The sequence below is a fragment of the Platichthys flesus genome, chromosome 8, assembly GCF_949316205.1.
Source record: "Platichthys flesus chromosome 8, fPlaFle2.1, whole genome shotgun sequence".
Taxonomy (NCBI): Eukaryota; Metazoa; Chordata; class Actinopteri; order Pleuronectiformes; family Pleuronectidae; genus Platichthys; species Platichthys flesus.
The window spans coordinates 16,357,962-16,377,432 of NC_084952.1; the positions used below are offsets into that span (position 1 = coordinate 16,357,962).

The window sequence follows — 19,471 nt, forward strand, 5'->3', positions numbered from 1 at the left end:
AATGGTTTACATGGCTCGGGGGTCAGGTCGTAGGGCCCCTTTACAGAATTTCGCTTCAGGGCCCCAGGGAGGTCAGGACCGACTTAGAACAGAGTTGAGGCTCATGCCATGAATCCCGATGGGTTTTTGAACAGAGGTGGGCCCTACCCCCACACAGTGAGTTGGGTGTGTAACATGTTCCCATTATCTTGGTTAAGTGTTTTACTGAGTACATTTAGTTAAATTCTGAGTTTCATAAGTGTAATTGTGGCTTTTGTCAGCTGTAATTTTAACATACTGCAGCCATAGGAGGCCACTTTAATGGCTGAGTTGCTTTTCACCGCTTTAGAAACCCACCTGGCCAATACCATGCTGACGATGCGATTCTCAGCAGTATTTTGTTTTCAAACAGCCTCATTTGTTCGGCCAAATGTACTAGAGATTGAATGGGAGAGAGAGGAAAGAATGCTAAGACCTCTGAGATTTATGTTAATACCTGTGTTAGTGAGCGTGTTATTGTTATTACTTTCATCTTTGAGTTAGGCCCACCTCCCAGCAAATCTAAATTCTGTTGTGTTGATACAGTGTTCCATAAAGGTTACTGCAATCTAGATTCTTAAGTTTTGCAATCTCAAAATCAATAGATGGTAGTTCAAGGTTTGTCCCTGATGAAATGGTTAGAGCTCAGTGTTGCAGTGATGTTGGTGTTTAAAAAAGGTCTTAAAGGTATTGAATTAAACTTCAGGATTCCTGTCATTGTTCCGTCCATCATTCTTGATAAAGACCTATGAAGTATAGCCGTTTTATAAATACATGTATATCTGGAAACAGTTTGCCGACACAGCAGACACAGAGAATGTGAAGGGTTAAGCAGCACACAGACTCCTCTGCATGCTTCTTGCCTTAATAACAGATTGTTCTTCTAACAGGGATAATTAGGCTCCAGTTTTAGCAGAGAGAGCAGCCTTACTACACTCTGTAATTGGCAACTCAGTGGGTTATGCCAGTCCGTTCCCTTTTCCTCTGTGTGTGGGTGTGGTGGTTACAACTCACTGCACTGCAGTCAGAAAGACTGCTGTTGCTAGGCACACTGCAATACAGTGAACAACCTGCCACCGAGTTGTTATGAATTAAGGTTCTCTCGGCGTGCTCTTGTGCTGTCGCCCTGGCTGTTGACACTATGCCCATCAGTGATATGCACCAAGTTCCTGTGCAGCCCTTTTTTATGGATGGCAGGATGAGAAACAGGAAGAGCAGGAGACCTGGGGAGGACAGCAGCACAACAAAGGCAGAGGGCTGAAATAGCTTGTGAGGAAGTTCACAGCCAGAACGACCTTGTGTTTCCTGCTCTTTTTTTTATTGGCTGCCAGGGGGCTCCCTTCACCTCCCATTGGTTGAAAGATAGCCTTCAGGTTTTGCAATAGAACAAAGGGTTTTCCTGGTTGTCTCGAAGAGTAACAAAGACAACACTGTGTCATCTTGTTCACACCCAGTCTTATTCCCCCCTTGTCAGTGTCTCTGGAGCTCTAATTTACACCTTTTTATTTGCATCTCTGAACGGAGCACATACATCATCGGCTGAGTCAGCCAACGCAAACAGCCATCTGTCCGGTAACAGGAAACAGCTTCTGCCTGTTTGTTCAGTTCCACTGTGTCCGCAGAGAAAACTGAATACACTGCCTTCTTATCCTCCATGATGTCCAGACACGGACATCTGAGAACGACTGTCATTCTTTCCTTCTGCCCTCTTCAGCGATGGTGTCAGCGGGCAAAAAACGCTCTGTATTTTTATTTTGTCCAGGATTAGTTAAAGGTCAGGCAAGTCAGAGTCTGATGTTTCACTTATGCTAAAGTCTCCTCTCTGGGAGCTCATGGATCTAATGATTATTAATAAACGATTTATGAAGTCATTGTTTTATTGTGTCTGTACTTTCTTTCTGAAAAGGAGCTGGATCGGCAGAAATATATCTACACCAAGGGCTGTGTGGGACAGTTTGAGAAGTGGCTTCAGGACAACCTGATCATTGTAGCTGGAATCTTTGTTGGTGTTGCACTTTTGCAGGTAAGAAATCATTGTAGATTATTTTACCTGGAAATATTCATACGAGGACACTTTGTCCATTTGAAAATCACATGTTTATTTAAAACAGAAAATGTAGAAGGGTTTTGATTTTGTGTCATCACTGCTATCTAGTGGTGAGAAAAGGCAACATCAATCAAATCCCTGCATTACAGTAGTCATTTTTTGAGGATCAATTGTGTTTTGTTCTGATGTCACTTCCTGTTCTAACGTCCTGTGTGGCTCCCTCCCCAGATTTTTGGTATCTGCCTTGCTCAAAACCTAGTGAGCGACATCAATGCCGTCAAAGCCAACTGGTGACAGGAGAGATGAGGGAGCCCCGCCCCTCAGGCCCACACCAGGTCAACACAGCACACAAACAGTTCCTGTCCAGCTGAGGACGGAGAGCCATGAGCCCGGTCCACTTTCCCACTGAGCTCAGCAGCACATACACACTTACAGACGAACTGTCACTAAGCGTTTACTCCTCTGTGTAACGATGACACTTGAATGGTTAAAGGGAGAAAATATCCCACGCAAACCAAACCGTCAACACTTTGTTTACCACTAAGCAGGGATTCTAACCCAAATAAACAGAGGACCGCCTTGCCTACTTCAGAGATAGATTCCATTATGTTTGCCTTTTCCTCTGCTTTTGTTCTTTAGACCAGTGTATTTATGGGGCGCAGTTGCACAATGACTCCTGTCGGCTAGGAGATTGAAAGCCATGGATGAAAGTAAGAGACAACAAATGAAGAACAAAGGAAAAGGGACGACAAGTCTTAACCTCTTTGGTCAAGAGTTACTTTGTCACAGAGCCACAGTCCCACCCAGCAAGGGGTTGAATATCTCCCATAAAAACAGTAGTAGTAAAAACAGAGTTTTTTTATGCGATTATCCCAACTTCCTGCTGCAGGAGATGGCGGTTGGCCGGCCGGCCAGCTGGCCAACAAACATATTGACTCTGTTGCTTGTAACATTTCCCAATTGTGACCTTTTTAATGACCACTGAGAAGACTCTGAACACTGGCTGGTCATGTCTCCAGCTTCAGCGTTTCAAGAGATTTAAATTCTAACTGTATATGTAAAAAGAAAGTGCCATTAATTCTCAATGACATGTTCGTGTCTTTTCTGTTTCTGTATATGAATCTCTGAACCCCGCCCCACAATACCTCAGGGTCTGGCCGAAAAAACTCAAGTCATGACTCAAAGGGATTGTACACACACTTCAGGCTCTGAGTTTCAGGACGTTCAATTTGAACTATAATATAGAAGGCTCTACATTTAAGTGCCAAGTCTCAGCTTTGATATCAGTTGTTTAAAGTCAACATAGAAGGAACTGTGTGGGAGATTTAACCCTTTTAACACGAGGTGCCCACATTTTAGGGATTCAAAAATAATTGGACACATAAAGTCAAACAAAATTATCATATTTCATGTTTTGCTTAGAATCGTTGGCAGCCAGTGACTGTCTGAAGTCTACGGCCAACAGACATCAGCAACCACTTTGTATCATCCCTGGTGACTCTCTCTTTCGCTGCCGCCCCCGTCAGCTCGCTCTTTAATATTCCCCAAGTCGACTGTTGCTCAGTCTTCACCCTAAAAGGCTCTGTGGTTGCTCTGGTTGTATATTGAGTAACTTGGTCCTGCTGAATAATGACATGTCGTCCAACGGGTTTCAAAGTGTGTGACTGAATCTGAGCTCTCAGGATGATCCTGTTCACCTGCATTTATCCGGTTCCTTCTGTTATCAGTGGAATCATCAGTAAATGCCAGTTCCACCGGCAGCCACACATGTCTGAGCCTGAACACAACCAGCTCCATGTTCGACACGTGAGGTGATGCTTTGATCATGAGCTGTTCATCTTTTCCCCCCGAGATTCATCAGTGGATTGATTTTTGTTTCATCAGTCTTAACGCCTACGTTCCACATCTGCAGCTCCAGTGTTGACATGGAAACATGTATTCCATGTACCTGGGTAACAGGATTTTCTATTTTACGTCATGTACAACTATCAAATTACCGTTTACTGATAAACGTGGGAGCTTTGTGCTAAAAGGGTTATATCTTCCAACAGAATCTGTCAATGTTGATGTTAACCTACTTTTATCAAAGCTGATTCTTGAATATGCGGAAGCTCAGTGCCTGCCGAACAAAAACATGTGCAACCATACAAACACTTGAGGCCTTGACTCCATTATGCTTTCTGCCACCGGTATGTCTCTTAAAATGACTTAACACAGAATAACACTGACAGTTCTTCGACAGTCTCCCTGTTTGCCCTGCAGTAACTTTATTATCTGTTGATTTACTGAAGGATATTAGATTGTTTTATATGGATGGCCTGGTGGGGTTAGGATTGTAGGTTATATGCTAAAGAGTGGGGGGAAAACACTTAATGACAGAGTTTCTTGTTTATCTCTGAGCATCCCTCAGGCACATGGGATTGCTGGTTTGGGGCCTTTTTTACTTGACTTTGTTACCACACTTGTCTTACATTTATATCTCGTCTTCTGCATTATGAAAATATTCGTGTCTGTTCTTTGAATACGTCCTTTTATTCATCCTTTCGTAGAGACTTGTACACCAGGTTTATAGTTTGACTTCAACAGGCGCCTGTTTAAAGTCTGATCCATCAGTGAACTGCACATCAACTTCTTATCGTTGATGTTGCTAGCAGTCCAAACGGAGACCAAATAATATCAGCTGGTCACAAGCTAACTGCCAAGATTTTATCTGGCTGCCATTCATACTTGATTAGGAACCCCCACATTAACAAACAGCATTTCTGCACAGCCAAAATGTGAATTAATTGTCCCTTTTTATGTGGGAAGTGCCAGGTGAAATGAGAAATCAAACAAAAAATGTAAAATGCTAACACACTGCTTTTATCTTTAATTCATTGTCTTGTCTATAGTTTGGCCTATTTTTTTTTTAACTAGAATAGTAAATACATGCTGTTACCTTTTTGATGTTAGCATCATTGTCAATATAACATGAATGCTGCTTTTACTTTGACTAGATTATTGATAACTTAGTGCAGTAACCAGGAAAATGACAAGTCTCACCTGATCTTGGCATTTGAACAATCTGCCATGTTGTCACGTTGTTTCCAGGCTGAGGAGAAATTCAGATTATTTTTCTCTCTTTTTCTTCGTTTGCACTCAGCCCACATTGCCGTTTGTTTTTCATCATATAAAAAAAACCAAACTCTTGTTTCACACTTCAAGCTACAGCTTTTCATCTCATCCGTGATCCTCACAGAATGCAGGTATAACTGGGTTCACTTGATCATTTTATACATAACATTTTTTTATTCTTTCATGAGCATTATTTTATCGCACAGGTGGGTTTCAGGGGAGAAACACATGTTTTGAAATGAAGCGTGCACAAGATGAAAGATGAGCAGCATTGCTATTTTGTGACATTAAACCAAAACCTCTAACTGCTCTGTCATTTCATTCCGACCCTGACGATCGTCCGCTGTGTGTACATTACATGTCACATGTTGCTCTGGCTCCCCATGTTCCCGCTTCCAAACCACTACCTGATCTGACTGCACATATCTCCTAGGCTGTCATTTTGATGTATTTTTAAACACAGCGCCTGCAGCAATCTGACTGCAGAACACGTTTTCTCTTTAGTCTTTTTTCCTTCAGCTCCAATGTAGAAACATTTTCAGGATAAAACACAACTTACGGCGAGTTATCCTCACCCAAAGTTGCCTGATGTGACATTGCTTTACTTTTATTTTGATCAAATGTCCTGTTAAATCTACAAGGATGAAACCAGAGGCATTTTTTCAACACCTGTTCTTTTTTCTTTTTTTTTTATTTGAATGAATTAGTGGATTGGATCAGTTAATCTGTTAAGTGTTCCCATCGTTTTCTTTTAAATCTGAAATACCCCTTCCCCTCATAAATAAAGACCAACCTCTGGTCATGCATGCAAGGAGACTGGTGTCGTACGTGACGTTAACAGAGCAGTCGCTGCCTTTTTGAGTGATGCCGCGGGTCTGGCTGGGGCAGATGGAGGCCACGGGTGTTAGTTGTGCTGCAGCTCTAAAACAAAAAGCACAGACTCTCTGTAGCCTCCGCCGTGTCTAGATGGATCTGCCAATAATCAGAGAGTCACCTTGGTAATGAGGACTAAAGGGCCACAATAATCTGCAGGATGGCAGGTTATTCTTTATACAGACTCTACAAAGGTGACTCGCTGGAGTATGTTTGAGTTTTACCAGCTTCGGCTGATTGTATTCAATGTGGGGGGGGGTGAACAATGCTAACTGTGTTTTGTACTCTATCATAGCAGCCTCGCAATCACAAAACAACATCTTTAATTTTTTTCTACTGTCCCTCTGGGCAGTTAAATCATTCCTGAGGAGCCTTATGCATAACATGAATGTATAAGTCTGTATCAGCATGGACCTACTACAGTAAGAAGTCTTAGTCTTTACCCTCACATGCACGCAATGCACAAAACCAGTGAAGTTTAGTAATGTGAATTAAAACGTGTCTTTTGTTTTCAATGTTACTCTGGTGTCCTCATCTTTTTTTAATTGTTCCATGAGCGTAAAAGCCAATTACATTCCATTTCTTCTGTTTCCAGGCGTGTGTGTGTTTGTGTGTGTGTGTGTGTGTGCGCGCAGACCTATGTTTTATATGCAATCTCAAAGCGTTCAACTCTTTGTTTGGTTTGGCTTTTATGTCTCTTCAGTGGCTGGGGATGATTTTTTAAGTATGATCACAAATCACTACTTCAAAGGTTTGATAATCTGTATTGATATACAACTCTACATATGCATTTATGAAGGATTTAACTTTTTTCCTTATATTCATGCAACACCGTCCTGTGATCCTGTCTAAGCTTTCGGGGTCTGCTCATGTCCCCGTCAAATAGTTTTTACGAAGGTGAGCAGCACATCACTCAACCGCGGATCGTTCCTGCCGCTGTTCAGACGCCGGTCACATCAGAGCACAAAGATGCAGCGGAACTGATTTGTTTGTGATCATATTGAGTTGTTGACTGGTACACATTGGCCCCCAGTTGAAGAATATGGATACAGATACAGTAGATAGGGATCTCTTAGGCTCACAGAAATTATTCTGAATATCTTTGTTCAGCTGGGCAACACAAACAAGATTTTTTTTTTTTTTCTTTCTGAGTTTAATCAACAGTCTGTTTCCAGTTGTGACTCGATTGCAGCAGATGACAACAAACAAAACCCTACTGTCAATCAGTTGTTTCAGTTGCGACCCTTCCAATGACGGGCAGCCTTGTAAAGAAATGTAAATGGAAACTGTTGGACATGGTCTGTTACACTGTATATTGTGTTAAAATATGCCTCTTTCATATATTAAAGGATTTAAGATAATAGCAGTGCTGTGTGGGTTTTATTTCCACTTATGTACAGGAAGCACAGTTACTCAAGTGCCGTATTTTATTGGTTTTAATTTCATTCTTCTGAAGTCTTCCCATCCCTCCATTTCAAAACAAAAGTTTCAGTCAGATACATTTATATGATGTGTAGTTGCAACTTTGAAGAATTACTTCAGGTGGTACCACACATGAAATAAGTGTGTTCAACTTCGACTTAAAGGTTCAATGTGTAGAATTTAGTGACATCTAGTGGTGAAGTTGAATGTTGCAGCTGAGTACCCCTCACTTCATCTCCCCTTCCAAACATGAAAGAACCTCTGATAGCCTACAGTTTTCATAAAAACTCAAAACCTTAGTTTGTCCAGTCGTGTGGCCTCCGTAGAGACTGGAGGACCCGTAGAGAGGACCCGTAGAGAGGACCCTTTCCCGATGTTAAATCTAAAGTATATGAATATATAGGGCTTATTCTACAGTAAAGAAAGCAACAGTTTGTACAATTCAGATCCAACACACTAGTGAAAACATCACTAGGATTATTTTACACTAAATATTTGCCAATAGATCCCTTTCATGTAAATCTTACACACTGGACCTTTAATAAGTTATATTCACACTATGGCTACCTGGAATTAGACCAATTTTAGCATTTTATTGTAATTAGCTATTTTTTCTGTGTATTGTTTTGTGAACCTTTCATTGTTTTAATGTAATGTTTTTCAGACTAAGCAGCAATGTTCTGTCAGACAGTGGCTAGAATTGAAGCCGCAGTCATTGTCCTCCTTACACTGGAAGGTCTTTTGTATATTTTCAGGGTGTATGATTAAGGAAATGTTTGAATTCATCATATGATGGATGAGTCAGCCAACAGAGGGAGACAAACAGTGACACACACGTACACTGACTCACAGTTGTGCTGTGTCTTGATCTTTTTATCCTGCGAGGTGGCAAACAACTGCAATGCTAAAAATATATATGCTTGATAAATGAAAAAGAAACAAAGCGGACTCTGATGAATGAGCTCATGATGTTGACAGCCGTGGTGTTTGAAGATCAGCTGGCAGCTTCACAAATCTATGCACTTCCCTGTCAATTCTGCCTTTTAGGTGTTTTTAAATGTTCTGTAATGTACAAAGATAGGATGCACTCCTAAGTGGAGCTGTTTTCTTGACAATGCACAAATGACCAAGTGGACACATGCATCACTGTTCACACGGCCTTTACGTTGCAGTGTCTGGCTGCGGGCAGCGGCAGCGAATTATCATTTGTAAACCTTGAAAATTCCCTAATTTAGGGCTGCGCCTGTTTAGATAAAGCATGTGGCTTCACGGAAGCCGCGGCGACTGGCATTCCTCCTTTCTGATCTGATTTAAAGTGGCTGCTACCATGAGCATTATCTGTCCAGTAAATACTGAGTGGTGCTGTGGTTTTTATCTGCTCAGGAAACATCATGTACTGCGGGGCAGCAGCAGTGAGCTTCCTGACGTCCTCAAAGTAGTCGCACAAAACCAGACAGTTTAATATTATTATGAGGATGCAGCTCGGTGATATCACTGCTCGATACACGCTCCACTTCCTTCATGATTGAGGTTTCAAAATGTAATCGTACATCTGCAGGGCCGCGTCAGGCCACTGCTGCCCGCCTGTATCACTGAGACTTTCTTATTGTACCTGGCTTCACATTGTGGTGGAGCACAGACCGTGCTGATGCATCTGACCCCCTGACCTCAACGTGAAGGCATGCAGTAGATCTTGTTCCACATGTGACCTCTCTATCTTTGTCACTCACATGTGCACAGGTTCGCTGTCATGGTGGCTCCATCTGTAAGACAGTGGGGAAGTCTCTTGTGCTCTCTTGAGGGTGTGATGACAGCCATGCACATAATTTGATTTCATCACTTGATAAACTGCGGTTGACTGAGCACATTGTCACATGAACAAAGTGTCAGCTGTACTTAGCTTTACATGTCATGTTCTGCATTGTGCCATCATAGAAAAGCAATGTGTAATGTTTTTCTTATCTCAACTATCAAATGTTCTTTTCCCTTTATTTTCTTTGCATCTTTTTCTCGAAACAACGGCACATTCACACCACATGTAACCCTGACACGACCCACTGGTCCAATATATACATGTTCTAATTAGTGCATCTTTAAACAACAACGGCAACTAATAATGGAAGTAAGGCAAAGAGAAGAGAATTAAATTCATGTCATAATAACAAAAACACATATGTGTGTGTTGCATGTGTAATACAAAACAAAAGCAACACTTTATATATACACTGCATGACATGTATAAAGACAATATAGTCTTTTTAACTTTTAAATTTACTTTTGTTGTACCAACGCTGACTTTAGTCGACTACAAGGTTGTGACCTGTTTCTTCAGAACTTGATGCTAATGAAATTCTTCCCTCTGTCTCAGATTGTTAATGGGAGATACAGTTACATTTGTATTTTCCATTGACTGAAGGCAGCTAGCGGTGTGGATGTAGGTCATACATTACATCCTCGCAGCCTCTCCAACCACGTGACACGTCTGGATGACCACCTCAGGCGATCGTGAAGACTCACCCCCACTAAGCGGAAGGATGATAAATAAGTCATTTGTTTTGTGTGTGAGTGGATGCCGTCAATATGATTTAAAAAAAAAGAACCCTAACCCAAACAAGGACAGGCACAAGCAATGACTAAATAATACAAAGAACAAGGAAAGGGACCGCACAACGTTTGTTCGTGTTGCATTTGAACACAAGATTTTCGTAGTTCGCGTCGTCCCGTCTTTTTTTTCCGACAGTGGAACTAAATATTTTAAGCATGGACTTGTTTGGGTGTCAGTATTGAATCTTGCTTCAGTCGTTGGTAAAATCGCCCGGCTCACTCTAATTAAACATTTGCATAAAATTGAAAATATATTCACAAAACTTGACAATGTTGATGACAACATTTGGTGCTTTGTGGTAATGGATGAACATTTTATATGTTTTAAGTATAGGTGGCGCTACAGCAAAAAAGGTGCAGCACTCATTGCCTGCAGGTGGCGTCAATATAAAATGAGCATAGCTTTCACAGTCTTTGCTTGTGCTGATATTACTGATATTACATCACAGGTTGATGGCCAGAACTGAGCGGACAGAACAGCTCCCCCTAGTGGAAAATCTGCATTCTGTTGACTCTGGAAAAGAGTGTGTTTCAACTATTTTCCATGATGCTTTACACCCATAGCAATAAATAACCATGTCAGCCCAAAACGTATCCGTGCAGTACCTATAATATAATCGATATTAAACAAAAGTTACTGTTATCATATTTTCAGTGTAGTGTTCACCACTAGCTGTTTTTTATGTATTGATCCACCATCCTGTGATCAACACTTTAAAAAAATACTGTCAGCAAAGTAGGAACTGGCTTTACTTTGCTGTCCGGTGGAATTACGACACTTTCTTTGGCTGTTTTGTCAATTTATGGTGCTGGGGTTTCGCTGGCCAGCAGACTTCGTGCTCGCTCTGCCAAGGAGGGCGTGAGTCCTGTTACTGTTCAACATTCATAAAGTCTGTGGAGTTCTCTCCCCGGCAAGATTTATTAGTGAGATTTCCCACACTTTATTTCACTAGAGATATGATCAAGGGAACGAACAGCAGGGGGTATAGGTCACAGCTACATCCTTGCAGCCCTGCGGCGTCTGCCTCTCGTTGAATAGCCCAGAAACCTCATACATTTGGATGCAGGATTTCACCCCAGCTGCTGTAATCCGTGCCTGAGCAGCTGAGTTAGATCCACACAGTTTGTAATTAGCCAATTAAAGAGCACGGCGGGGAGACGATTGGGAATCTTAAGGAGCTGATTGGCCTCCTCTTGACACTCAGGGAAGCAAAGCTTCACCCAGAGCTCAGATCGGATTTATTGAATCTAAGTGGGGAAAATCTCAGTTAAATGACACAATTACCATTTTCCTTTCCAGAACACTGCATTTGATTTAAAATTGTTTTCGGCACGTTCAGTCTCACCTCTGTCAATTAAAGTCTGTGCGATGCTGAATCTCTTGCACGACAATTAAATCCTCCCAACCATACCAGCAAAATGCAATTTAATCAGACAAATCATAACACAAATATGGTTATGGTTTCTCAACAAGCATAGGAATTCTTTGCTATGGTTCACGTGGGAATGAAACCCATAACTTTGGAGTAACAGGCGGAAAGCTTAAATCCCGCTGCAGACATTCTGATCAATAGGAACAAGTATCTGCCATCAAGGAACACCAAACCTCAGGCAGTGGGAAAAGTCCCTGTGGTTCTGCAGGGGGGGAAGAACCATGTCCACCTCCAGATAGGCCTGTTAGTGCCGCTGGCATGGACGCCAATTGATTTTATTGATGCATTCTGCGCAGTGAACTTTCAAAGGCGCCCATTCAGTAGCAGGTGACGTCACATCTGCGTCAGCTAACTTGGAGAAACAGACATCACATGACAGCACTCAGCTCCTCGCCTCTTCATGTGGTGTGTCAAAGGCATTCTTTCATAGCGGCGAGGGCAGGGACGCCGGGGCACGAGGGAGTTATTGACATATACTGCAGTGGCTAGAAATAATAATCTTTGAAGTATTTGGGAAAAAAGCATGAATCAGCTGGAGAGGAACAGCACGCTAATTGTTTTCTTATCTAATTTGGTTGAAGAAAACTAAGTTTTTTACAAGTTTCATCCCCAAGATTTGTCCCCAGACTATCCACATGTCTGTATTGGCAGGCAAAGCCACCCCCCCCTTGGGAAGACTGATAGACGCAGACAGTCAATGATATCATGATTTCTGAGCAATGTGGCGTTTGTTGGGGTCCAGCGGACCTGATTGGTTGATGGCATAATTCAATGAGCATCTGCAATTACCTGCTAAACAGTTATTGAATCAGAGGCCAATTTAATTAATGGAGAAAAGGACTTCAGCCGAAGCACAAAACTCAGAGTACGACTCTTGATCTGCTGGCACCTCAGGCACAGGAGCGTGGCCACAGGATTAAGATAAAGGAAAGAGCGTCTTGGGACCGTCATATTTCACCCAAGTGGCTAAGACACAAGAGCTAATTACATGCCACACATTTTCAGACATTTTAGATTTTGATCAGCACTATTTAAAGAATTTATAGTTCTTCCAAGTACTGCACGTATAGTTGTGAAGTTGAGGATGAATTGCAGTTTGTCTCTGCATGTTGGCCCTGTGATACACCAGGGTGTACCCCACCCCTCCAATTTCATTATGTGTAGGGTCCCCCTAGACCAAAAGAGGTCTAGGGGATTAGGGACTAACAATTACAAATAAACCGGGGCAAAAACAAATGAACAGCAGGATGCGTTCAAGGAACTAACGTAAAAATCTGCACGAAAAACCAAACGCTCTTGACAGACCTTAACAGGGAATAAGCCCACAAAGAACAATCAACTGAAAACAATCCCCAACAAACTGAAGATGAACCAGGACAACAGAAAGAGCACTAACAAAAGTTAATCAAAGAAATCAAATATGCACAAAGATACCAACCAACCAAGGCAAACTACTACACTGGTCACTCGCAGCTTGTTCCCCACTGCTGCTTAGCCCAGTGGCCCCATCCAAGGCTCTGCTCAGGGTTTCCTGCTGGAGTGACTTCAGCTGTGCCAGTGGAGGTGCAGGCAAGAGCACACACATGGAGGAGATGAGGAGAGAGATAATAAAAAAAGAACACAAACAACGGCACGTAACAACTAGTATTTTCAATGACATCAACCTCCACTCTACTCTATGCTATGTTTATTGCAAATTAGCAAATGTTAGCATGCTATCACACTAAATTACGACGGTAAACATTAGACTTACTAAACACTAGCATGTTAGCACGCTGTGGAAAGCATTTAGCTCAAAGCACCAGTGTGCATGAGCCTCACAGAGCCACTTGATTACTTTTTGGGCCAATGTCACACGGTCTATGGCTTTGTATTTAGTATTCGGGAATTTGAGTGGCATCAGCAAGAAAAGGAATTTGCATAATTCCCCCCAAAAACTCTAGTAATTTAGTCGCAAAGGAACTGAACTAATAACCTTTGCAGGCAAATAAGGTAGGAGGAGTATTCATAAAATCATCTAAGGTCAAGTTTTCACTGCCACAGTGATTCTTATATTGCCCTATTTATCACTAATATAAAAGGTGTGATAATCATGGGAAGGGTACACATCAGTTTATGTAAGATGTCCCGATCATGGTCTTAGAGCTTAAGGAAACACACTCCCTCTCCGCCTTTGTTCAGAGGTTTACTGTTGCTATTCTTCTGTGAGCCCTGAAAAGACAGAGCCGTTAATCCCCTGAACACACTCAAATCACGATGTTTCCTCTGAGCGCCCTGAAAAACAGAGGTATTTCAATTCAGAATTACTGAAGAATTTAATAGTGAAAGTAAAGCTATTTAAATGTCCTTGAATCGTGCTGATTAACAAATTAATGGCCACGTTTCCTCAATGCTAATCATGTCCAACTCTAGCAGGAGAAGCCAGTGGCACCAAAAGCAGCTAGAAGTGAAGTGCAAGAAGAGTTTCTCGCACACTTAAGGAGCTTAAGCTTTGTTTGGCATGAAGAATGGAATTTATATAATTACATAATTTCTCTCTATATTATCATGCTTATATAATAGATGCAGCTGCCATGTTTTAGTTATTCGTTTTAGTGAGAAACAGGTTCTTCGGTACCTCTGATTTCTTCCTCATCCTCCTCAGCGCTGCAGATTTTTTATTTCCTGATTTAATAGGTTTTACTTCGAGGCCATTTCATCTTGCTTCTTTCGAGTTAGATTTTCGTGAAGTCCAGGACTGATCCTTAGAGAACAAGTTTTTGGGGGCGGGACTAAGCCCAATTACCGTGGTAACCTTGTTGAAACGTTGAAAGAGAGCGATTCATGAACGGAACACACACTCAACCACTCAGCCAGACAACAACAGGGATGTTCTTAACACTGCACTTTATTGAAGAAAGTTTATGTCTCAGTCATCACATGAGAAAACACTGTCACAGCAGTTCAAGTCCGATTAGTGTGTGGTCCGAGGATTTCATCACATTAAACGAAACCCTCCTTTAGCAGAGTGAGCATCCCCTGTTGTCCTTGTTATAAACCGGCATACAGTTTCATGTCAAACTCCAAGAGATATGATCAAAAAACAGAACACCCCAAAACAGCTGCTAAACGCCCTTTTCCACCAGCCAGTTTTGCACGTTTCCACTGATTAAGGTATTTTTTACTGGCATGAATCCCAAAGATGTCTGGTTCAAAGGCTGTAACCACTGACGTCACCGGCTATGGTTCATTTTCTGGTAAAATTTTTTTTAATTTGACATGGTGGGGGTGCAAATCACTGGCCATGAAATTGTTCCTGAAGTGCATCAAAACAAACAGAGCTCCCCCATGTTAAAACAAAAGCATATAATCAATAACAAAAACCCTATAAAACGATTATTCATGTATCTCCTAGAGAAAACAACGTTAAAATCCACTGATAAATGTAACATTTATGAGCCCATATAAATGCAGCTTACTTTAAAAGCATCTGTGTGTCTTTTAGAAGAAAACTTGAGCGAAAGCAGATGCACAACGCTTTTTAGGAAAACCTTCAAATGCAAGATCTACTAAGTATAGAATAAGATTTATAAAACGGCAGCACAATAGAATCATTGTTAAGCCATGATTCACCTCGGACCAAAGTTCCACCACCATCCACAACAAAATATTATTCTTTGGAGGTTTATTGGCCGTTAGCAAACAATAGATTCGCCCACAGTGAAATGGAACGTGGGCGAGGTAACTTTTGATCATCATACGTGTTTTACTGCGGACTGGCATCAAATGAAGTTACTTCTGAGACCAGTTTGACTGTTAACAGGCCAGTTAATGGACGTTATCAACACACATGATCTGATTACTCACTGGCAACAGCACTGTCCTGGTGGACAAGAGGAGTAAGAGCCTTGTTGAAGAGCTTGTTTTCTCAAATGCTGAAGAATGATTGTTTGAAAGTCTGCAGTAAAACAGGTGAAATTACATCTTATTCTATTGCACAGTTTGCCATATGACGATGGCGTGTATATTTGATCATTTTCTAAGATGAAAAACTGCACGCATGATGATGATGATGCTTATAAGATTAAAATTTTGTATTATCTTGACTATTTATCAAATGCATATTTTTCACCAATGATTATTTATTGCAACCTTGAGTTTTAGCACAGCCGTATGAGTGAACATGCACAGGTCCTTTGTTTGTGTGCAAGTGAAACATAAATCTGTCAATCCTTCAAAGTGCTCTCCAATGACCCTGAACATTTTATATATATTTACAGCCTATCTGCTCCCTTATGACATCTTGATGGTTTTTTTTTTGCATTTTTAGCTGGAGGGTTGCACACTCCTCTGTAGACTGAGGAAAGAAAACCCCCTCCGTTGGAATGAACTTGTTAAACTTTGTGGAAATCTAATTCATAACTTCAATAACTCCTGCAATTTCATGATAAATCTCGCAAAAGTTGACATTTCCAAACCTCAACTAAACACAAGTCACAAACCGGAGTAATACACCTACAGATACGCACATTTAATTAGTACCGCATCAATTCAACACCACAGAACCAGCACTCACACACGCATACCTTTCCGAGTCTGTCTGAATGACGTGTGCTTATCACTCGGCGTACCTGATGAATTACTGAGCTGTGAATACACACGTCAGCCTTGGTTGTGTCATTCCAAACATTTTGTAACCTCAGAGAAAATTTGTGCTGCAAATGTCTGTACTAATTAAACCTGGTCTCCTGGTTTCTTGTCTTCTGGCATTTTATAGCCTCATCAGGCCTGAGCCAGCGGCTGAGAATGTGTCCTCGTCCCTGAGCATCTCGACTCGAACAGTGTGTTCTCCTGCAAGTACCCTCCAACACAAGGACGCTGTCTGAGGTGAATGTTATTAAAATCATAATCATAAAATGCAAATTTTCTCCTCAGTCGCTATTGAGGACAAACAGAACCTGACCTTTTCATTGCTGTACTCCTAAAAGTCTCTGTTAAATCTGAGAGAATGTCTTTTTATTATCTATTATATTATTCCAGCGCACACTGGGTAAGGCCTCTGCAGGAGTCCCACTCACCGAGACAAACACCCCTGCATCTAGCTGCGCGTATGAAAGCAGAGAAGTGTTTTTCAGCGATCGCGCTGAATGTCGAAATTGATGTCCAGATTCAGTTTTGATATGGCGGAGAGGGTTGTCATATCACATTAAGATGGACGCCCTTTGGGATGTGTTGCCGGGAAGTGTGATGAGTAGGATTCTGTCGTCCAGGAGCAGCTAATCAATATGCCTCTCAGACACTCTCTTTTTCAGCCAGAGCACCACTTTTTTTTCAACACTGCTGACACAGTTCAATTAAACTTGTGCTGCAGAGAGAGAGAGAGAGACAGAGAAAAAAAGGAGGTTGGATTCAGATGGAGTCTCATTTCAGTTCCAGTACACTCAAGCATTTTCCTGCTATTTAATCTACATCCCACACCTTCCTTAATATAGATGATCAAAACAATTACGCAGCGATGCCTCTGAGACAGGCAGTGTAACCCGATTTTGCTCTCATAACTGGTTTCTGGGAGACGCCGCGTGCGTCTGCGCCCATTGAATTATGACAAATCACGCCTGGCGCTGTGTGGTTGCATCCTGTGTCATCACTCCATCAGCCACTCTCAGAAGGAGACAGAACAAGTGTGGAAGTGATTATATTGAGCGGCCCTGGGGCTGCAGACATGCACCTGATCAATAGTCAATCTCAGTTATTTCACCCCACATTAACATCCCACACAGGGCTGCTCGATGACTGGAAGGCGCGCCGCTGCTCAAGCGCACTGGGAATCGCTTAATCAGAGAAAGTAACTAGATTCGGAGGTGTCGATAATGGCATGTTAGCTAATGGGTGTAAAGCAGGTGGAGGTACTGTATCGTGTTGAGGCTTTGATGCAGGATGACATATCGATATAATGTCAGACAGTGTTTGTTGGAGTAGAGAGGTGCAGCGTTAGTTAGCTCTGAGTTGAGAAAACAAACCAAACATGATTTTCCTTCCTCTTAATATTGTCTGCTGGTGCTCTGTCTCAATGTGCATTGACTGTGTGTCTGGGCAAAATCTGTACTCTGCTGCTACATGGAGAACTGTGGCTCTAATGTCATGGTCCTGCAATGGTATCTCAAAGATATCGATCATCTCTGTGCCTCATCTGCACGTATCACTGGAACCTTTTCAAAAAGACGAACTTAGTGGATGATAGGAAATCTTCGAGCCTCGAGGCAGCTCTGAGCCGGCTGCTGCCGAGCTTGTATTCAGCTGCGAGGGAGGAGACCTGACCTACACCATTTTAGATGTTTTTTAATAAAACCTATATGGACGATCTGTGACAGAAGTACCCAAGTTATGAGAGAAAGCTGTGCAGAATCATAAGAAGTGTAAGAGCTGGATGAGGAGCGAGAACATCAGCTCCTAGTCACCTTGTTACAACAAATTCCATAAGACAAAACTGAAGGAAATCAAATTCTAAGAAATCCTGAATAAAATGAATATTATGAGAATAAAGTCGGAATAGAGAACTAGACTAAATACATAATACTATGAGATTATATTTGTGATTTAACAAGAAAAAAAAAACAACATAATATTACGAGAATAAAATCATAATATTTCCAGAAAATGAAAAGAAAAGAGGCAATAAGCAGCAAGGAGAACATGTGCTCATCAGTCTTCCATTCCCTCTGGGTCTCAATCTTGAACCAATCTCATTGTATCTGGAGAAACTATGAAATCCCCAACGCAGATGTGAAACACGATAACCTCACAGTCAACCACTATACCAAACATTTCCTCCTCGACAAAGGAGTCATGATACTTCTGATAATGTGGATCTGATGAGCTGAAAGAGTCAGTCTGTGTGGCAGAGATGTTCAAGTTTGTCTTCAGAAAACCATGACTCCATCTTAAAGGTCCAGTGTGTACTATTAAGGTAAAGGGGATCGATTGGCAATTTAATTTCATGATAATGATGGGCCGTATTGAATTAACTCCTTTTATCTGTATGCATGGAGTTTAACCGAGTTCACTGGGATCAGCTCCGTATCTCCTATCTGAACAGACTCTGGTATAAAACAGGTTTGAGGGCTGCTGCGGCGAGTTTGATTCTTTAAACCTGAAATAGTGGATTGTGTAGTGATTAAACAATCACTGCATACATCCTCCAACAATCCCTGTAATGATTGCACCAATCTTTTTCAATCGGTCAAAGTTCATTGAAGATACAGATATACTGTTGATTCCGCACTAAATCCATATTTGTTTCTGTACAGCAGCTGAAAAACCTCACTTATAAGACCAGTTGTATTTTTATTTAATAAATCCATCTTATAAATATGAATATGTTATTTAATCATGATCCATAAATCTTGCCCTGAAAAATCTGTTAGTAATTGTTAAATGTTCAATGTTCAAGAAAGAGATTTGTCTGTATCCACAACAAAGTGTAACAGCTTCTTTCTTGGCCCATATTCAATCTTTCCACCGAGTTTCATGGAAATCTGTTCAGTAGTTCTTGCGTAATGCTGCTGACAAAACAAATAACCCAACAAAACAATGCAATGTTTTTGTGGTTGATTCTGGACCCATTTGCAGAACCAGCTGAGGCAGTTTAGTGATTTACTCCAATAATTTAACACAATCAACACTGAAACACTGAAAAACACTGGGAGCAGAAACATCACGCAGTAACAGAAACAGACACGAACAGAACCCGAATTGAGCAGATGAACTGACACAGAGGAATGAGAGGGCGATACAGGGGAGGTGCCGAAATAACTGTGTCTCAATTCAGATCCAGATCTAAATCCATCCCAGGCTGCGATTGAAGACTGATTGGACCACAGCAGCACAACTCGACTGTCCCATCTCGTACGCTCCTCAAAATAGGTCCTAATTGTTACGGAACTTTTCTGTAAACTGGTGAAAGGAGAACTCGGGCAGCAGC

At 41.6% G+C, this 19,471-nt stretch overlaps 1 protein-coding gene across 2 annotated transcripts in view; it reads left to right on the plus strand.

Annotated features, from left to right (window-relative positions):
- Positions 1-19,471, plus strand: part of tspan17 (tetraspanin 17) — a 61,590-nt gene that overhangs the window by 16,876 nt on the left and 25,243 nt on the right. Inside the window, exons 7-9 of one of the 2 annotated variants that reach the window (XR_009921717.1) lie at positions 1,925-2,041; positions 2,294-2,400; positions 16,268-16,377. Coding sequence is in view for 1 of the 2 variants with exons in the window: in XM_062393598.1 (XP_062249582.1) it covers positions 1,925-2,041; positions 2,294-2,359 (183 nt within the window). In the remaining variant the exon portion in view is untranslated. Of the gene's footprint in view, positions 1-1,924; positions 2,042-2,293; positions 7,414-16,267; positions 16,378-19,471 lie in introns of those variants that run through there. The other variant, XM_062393598.1, reaches the window with a different exon arrangement.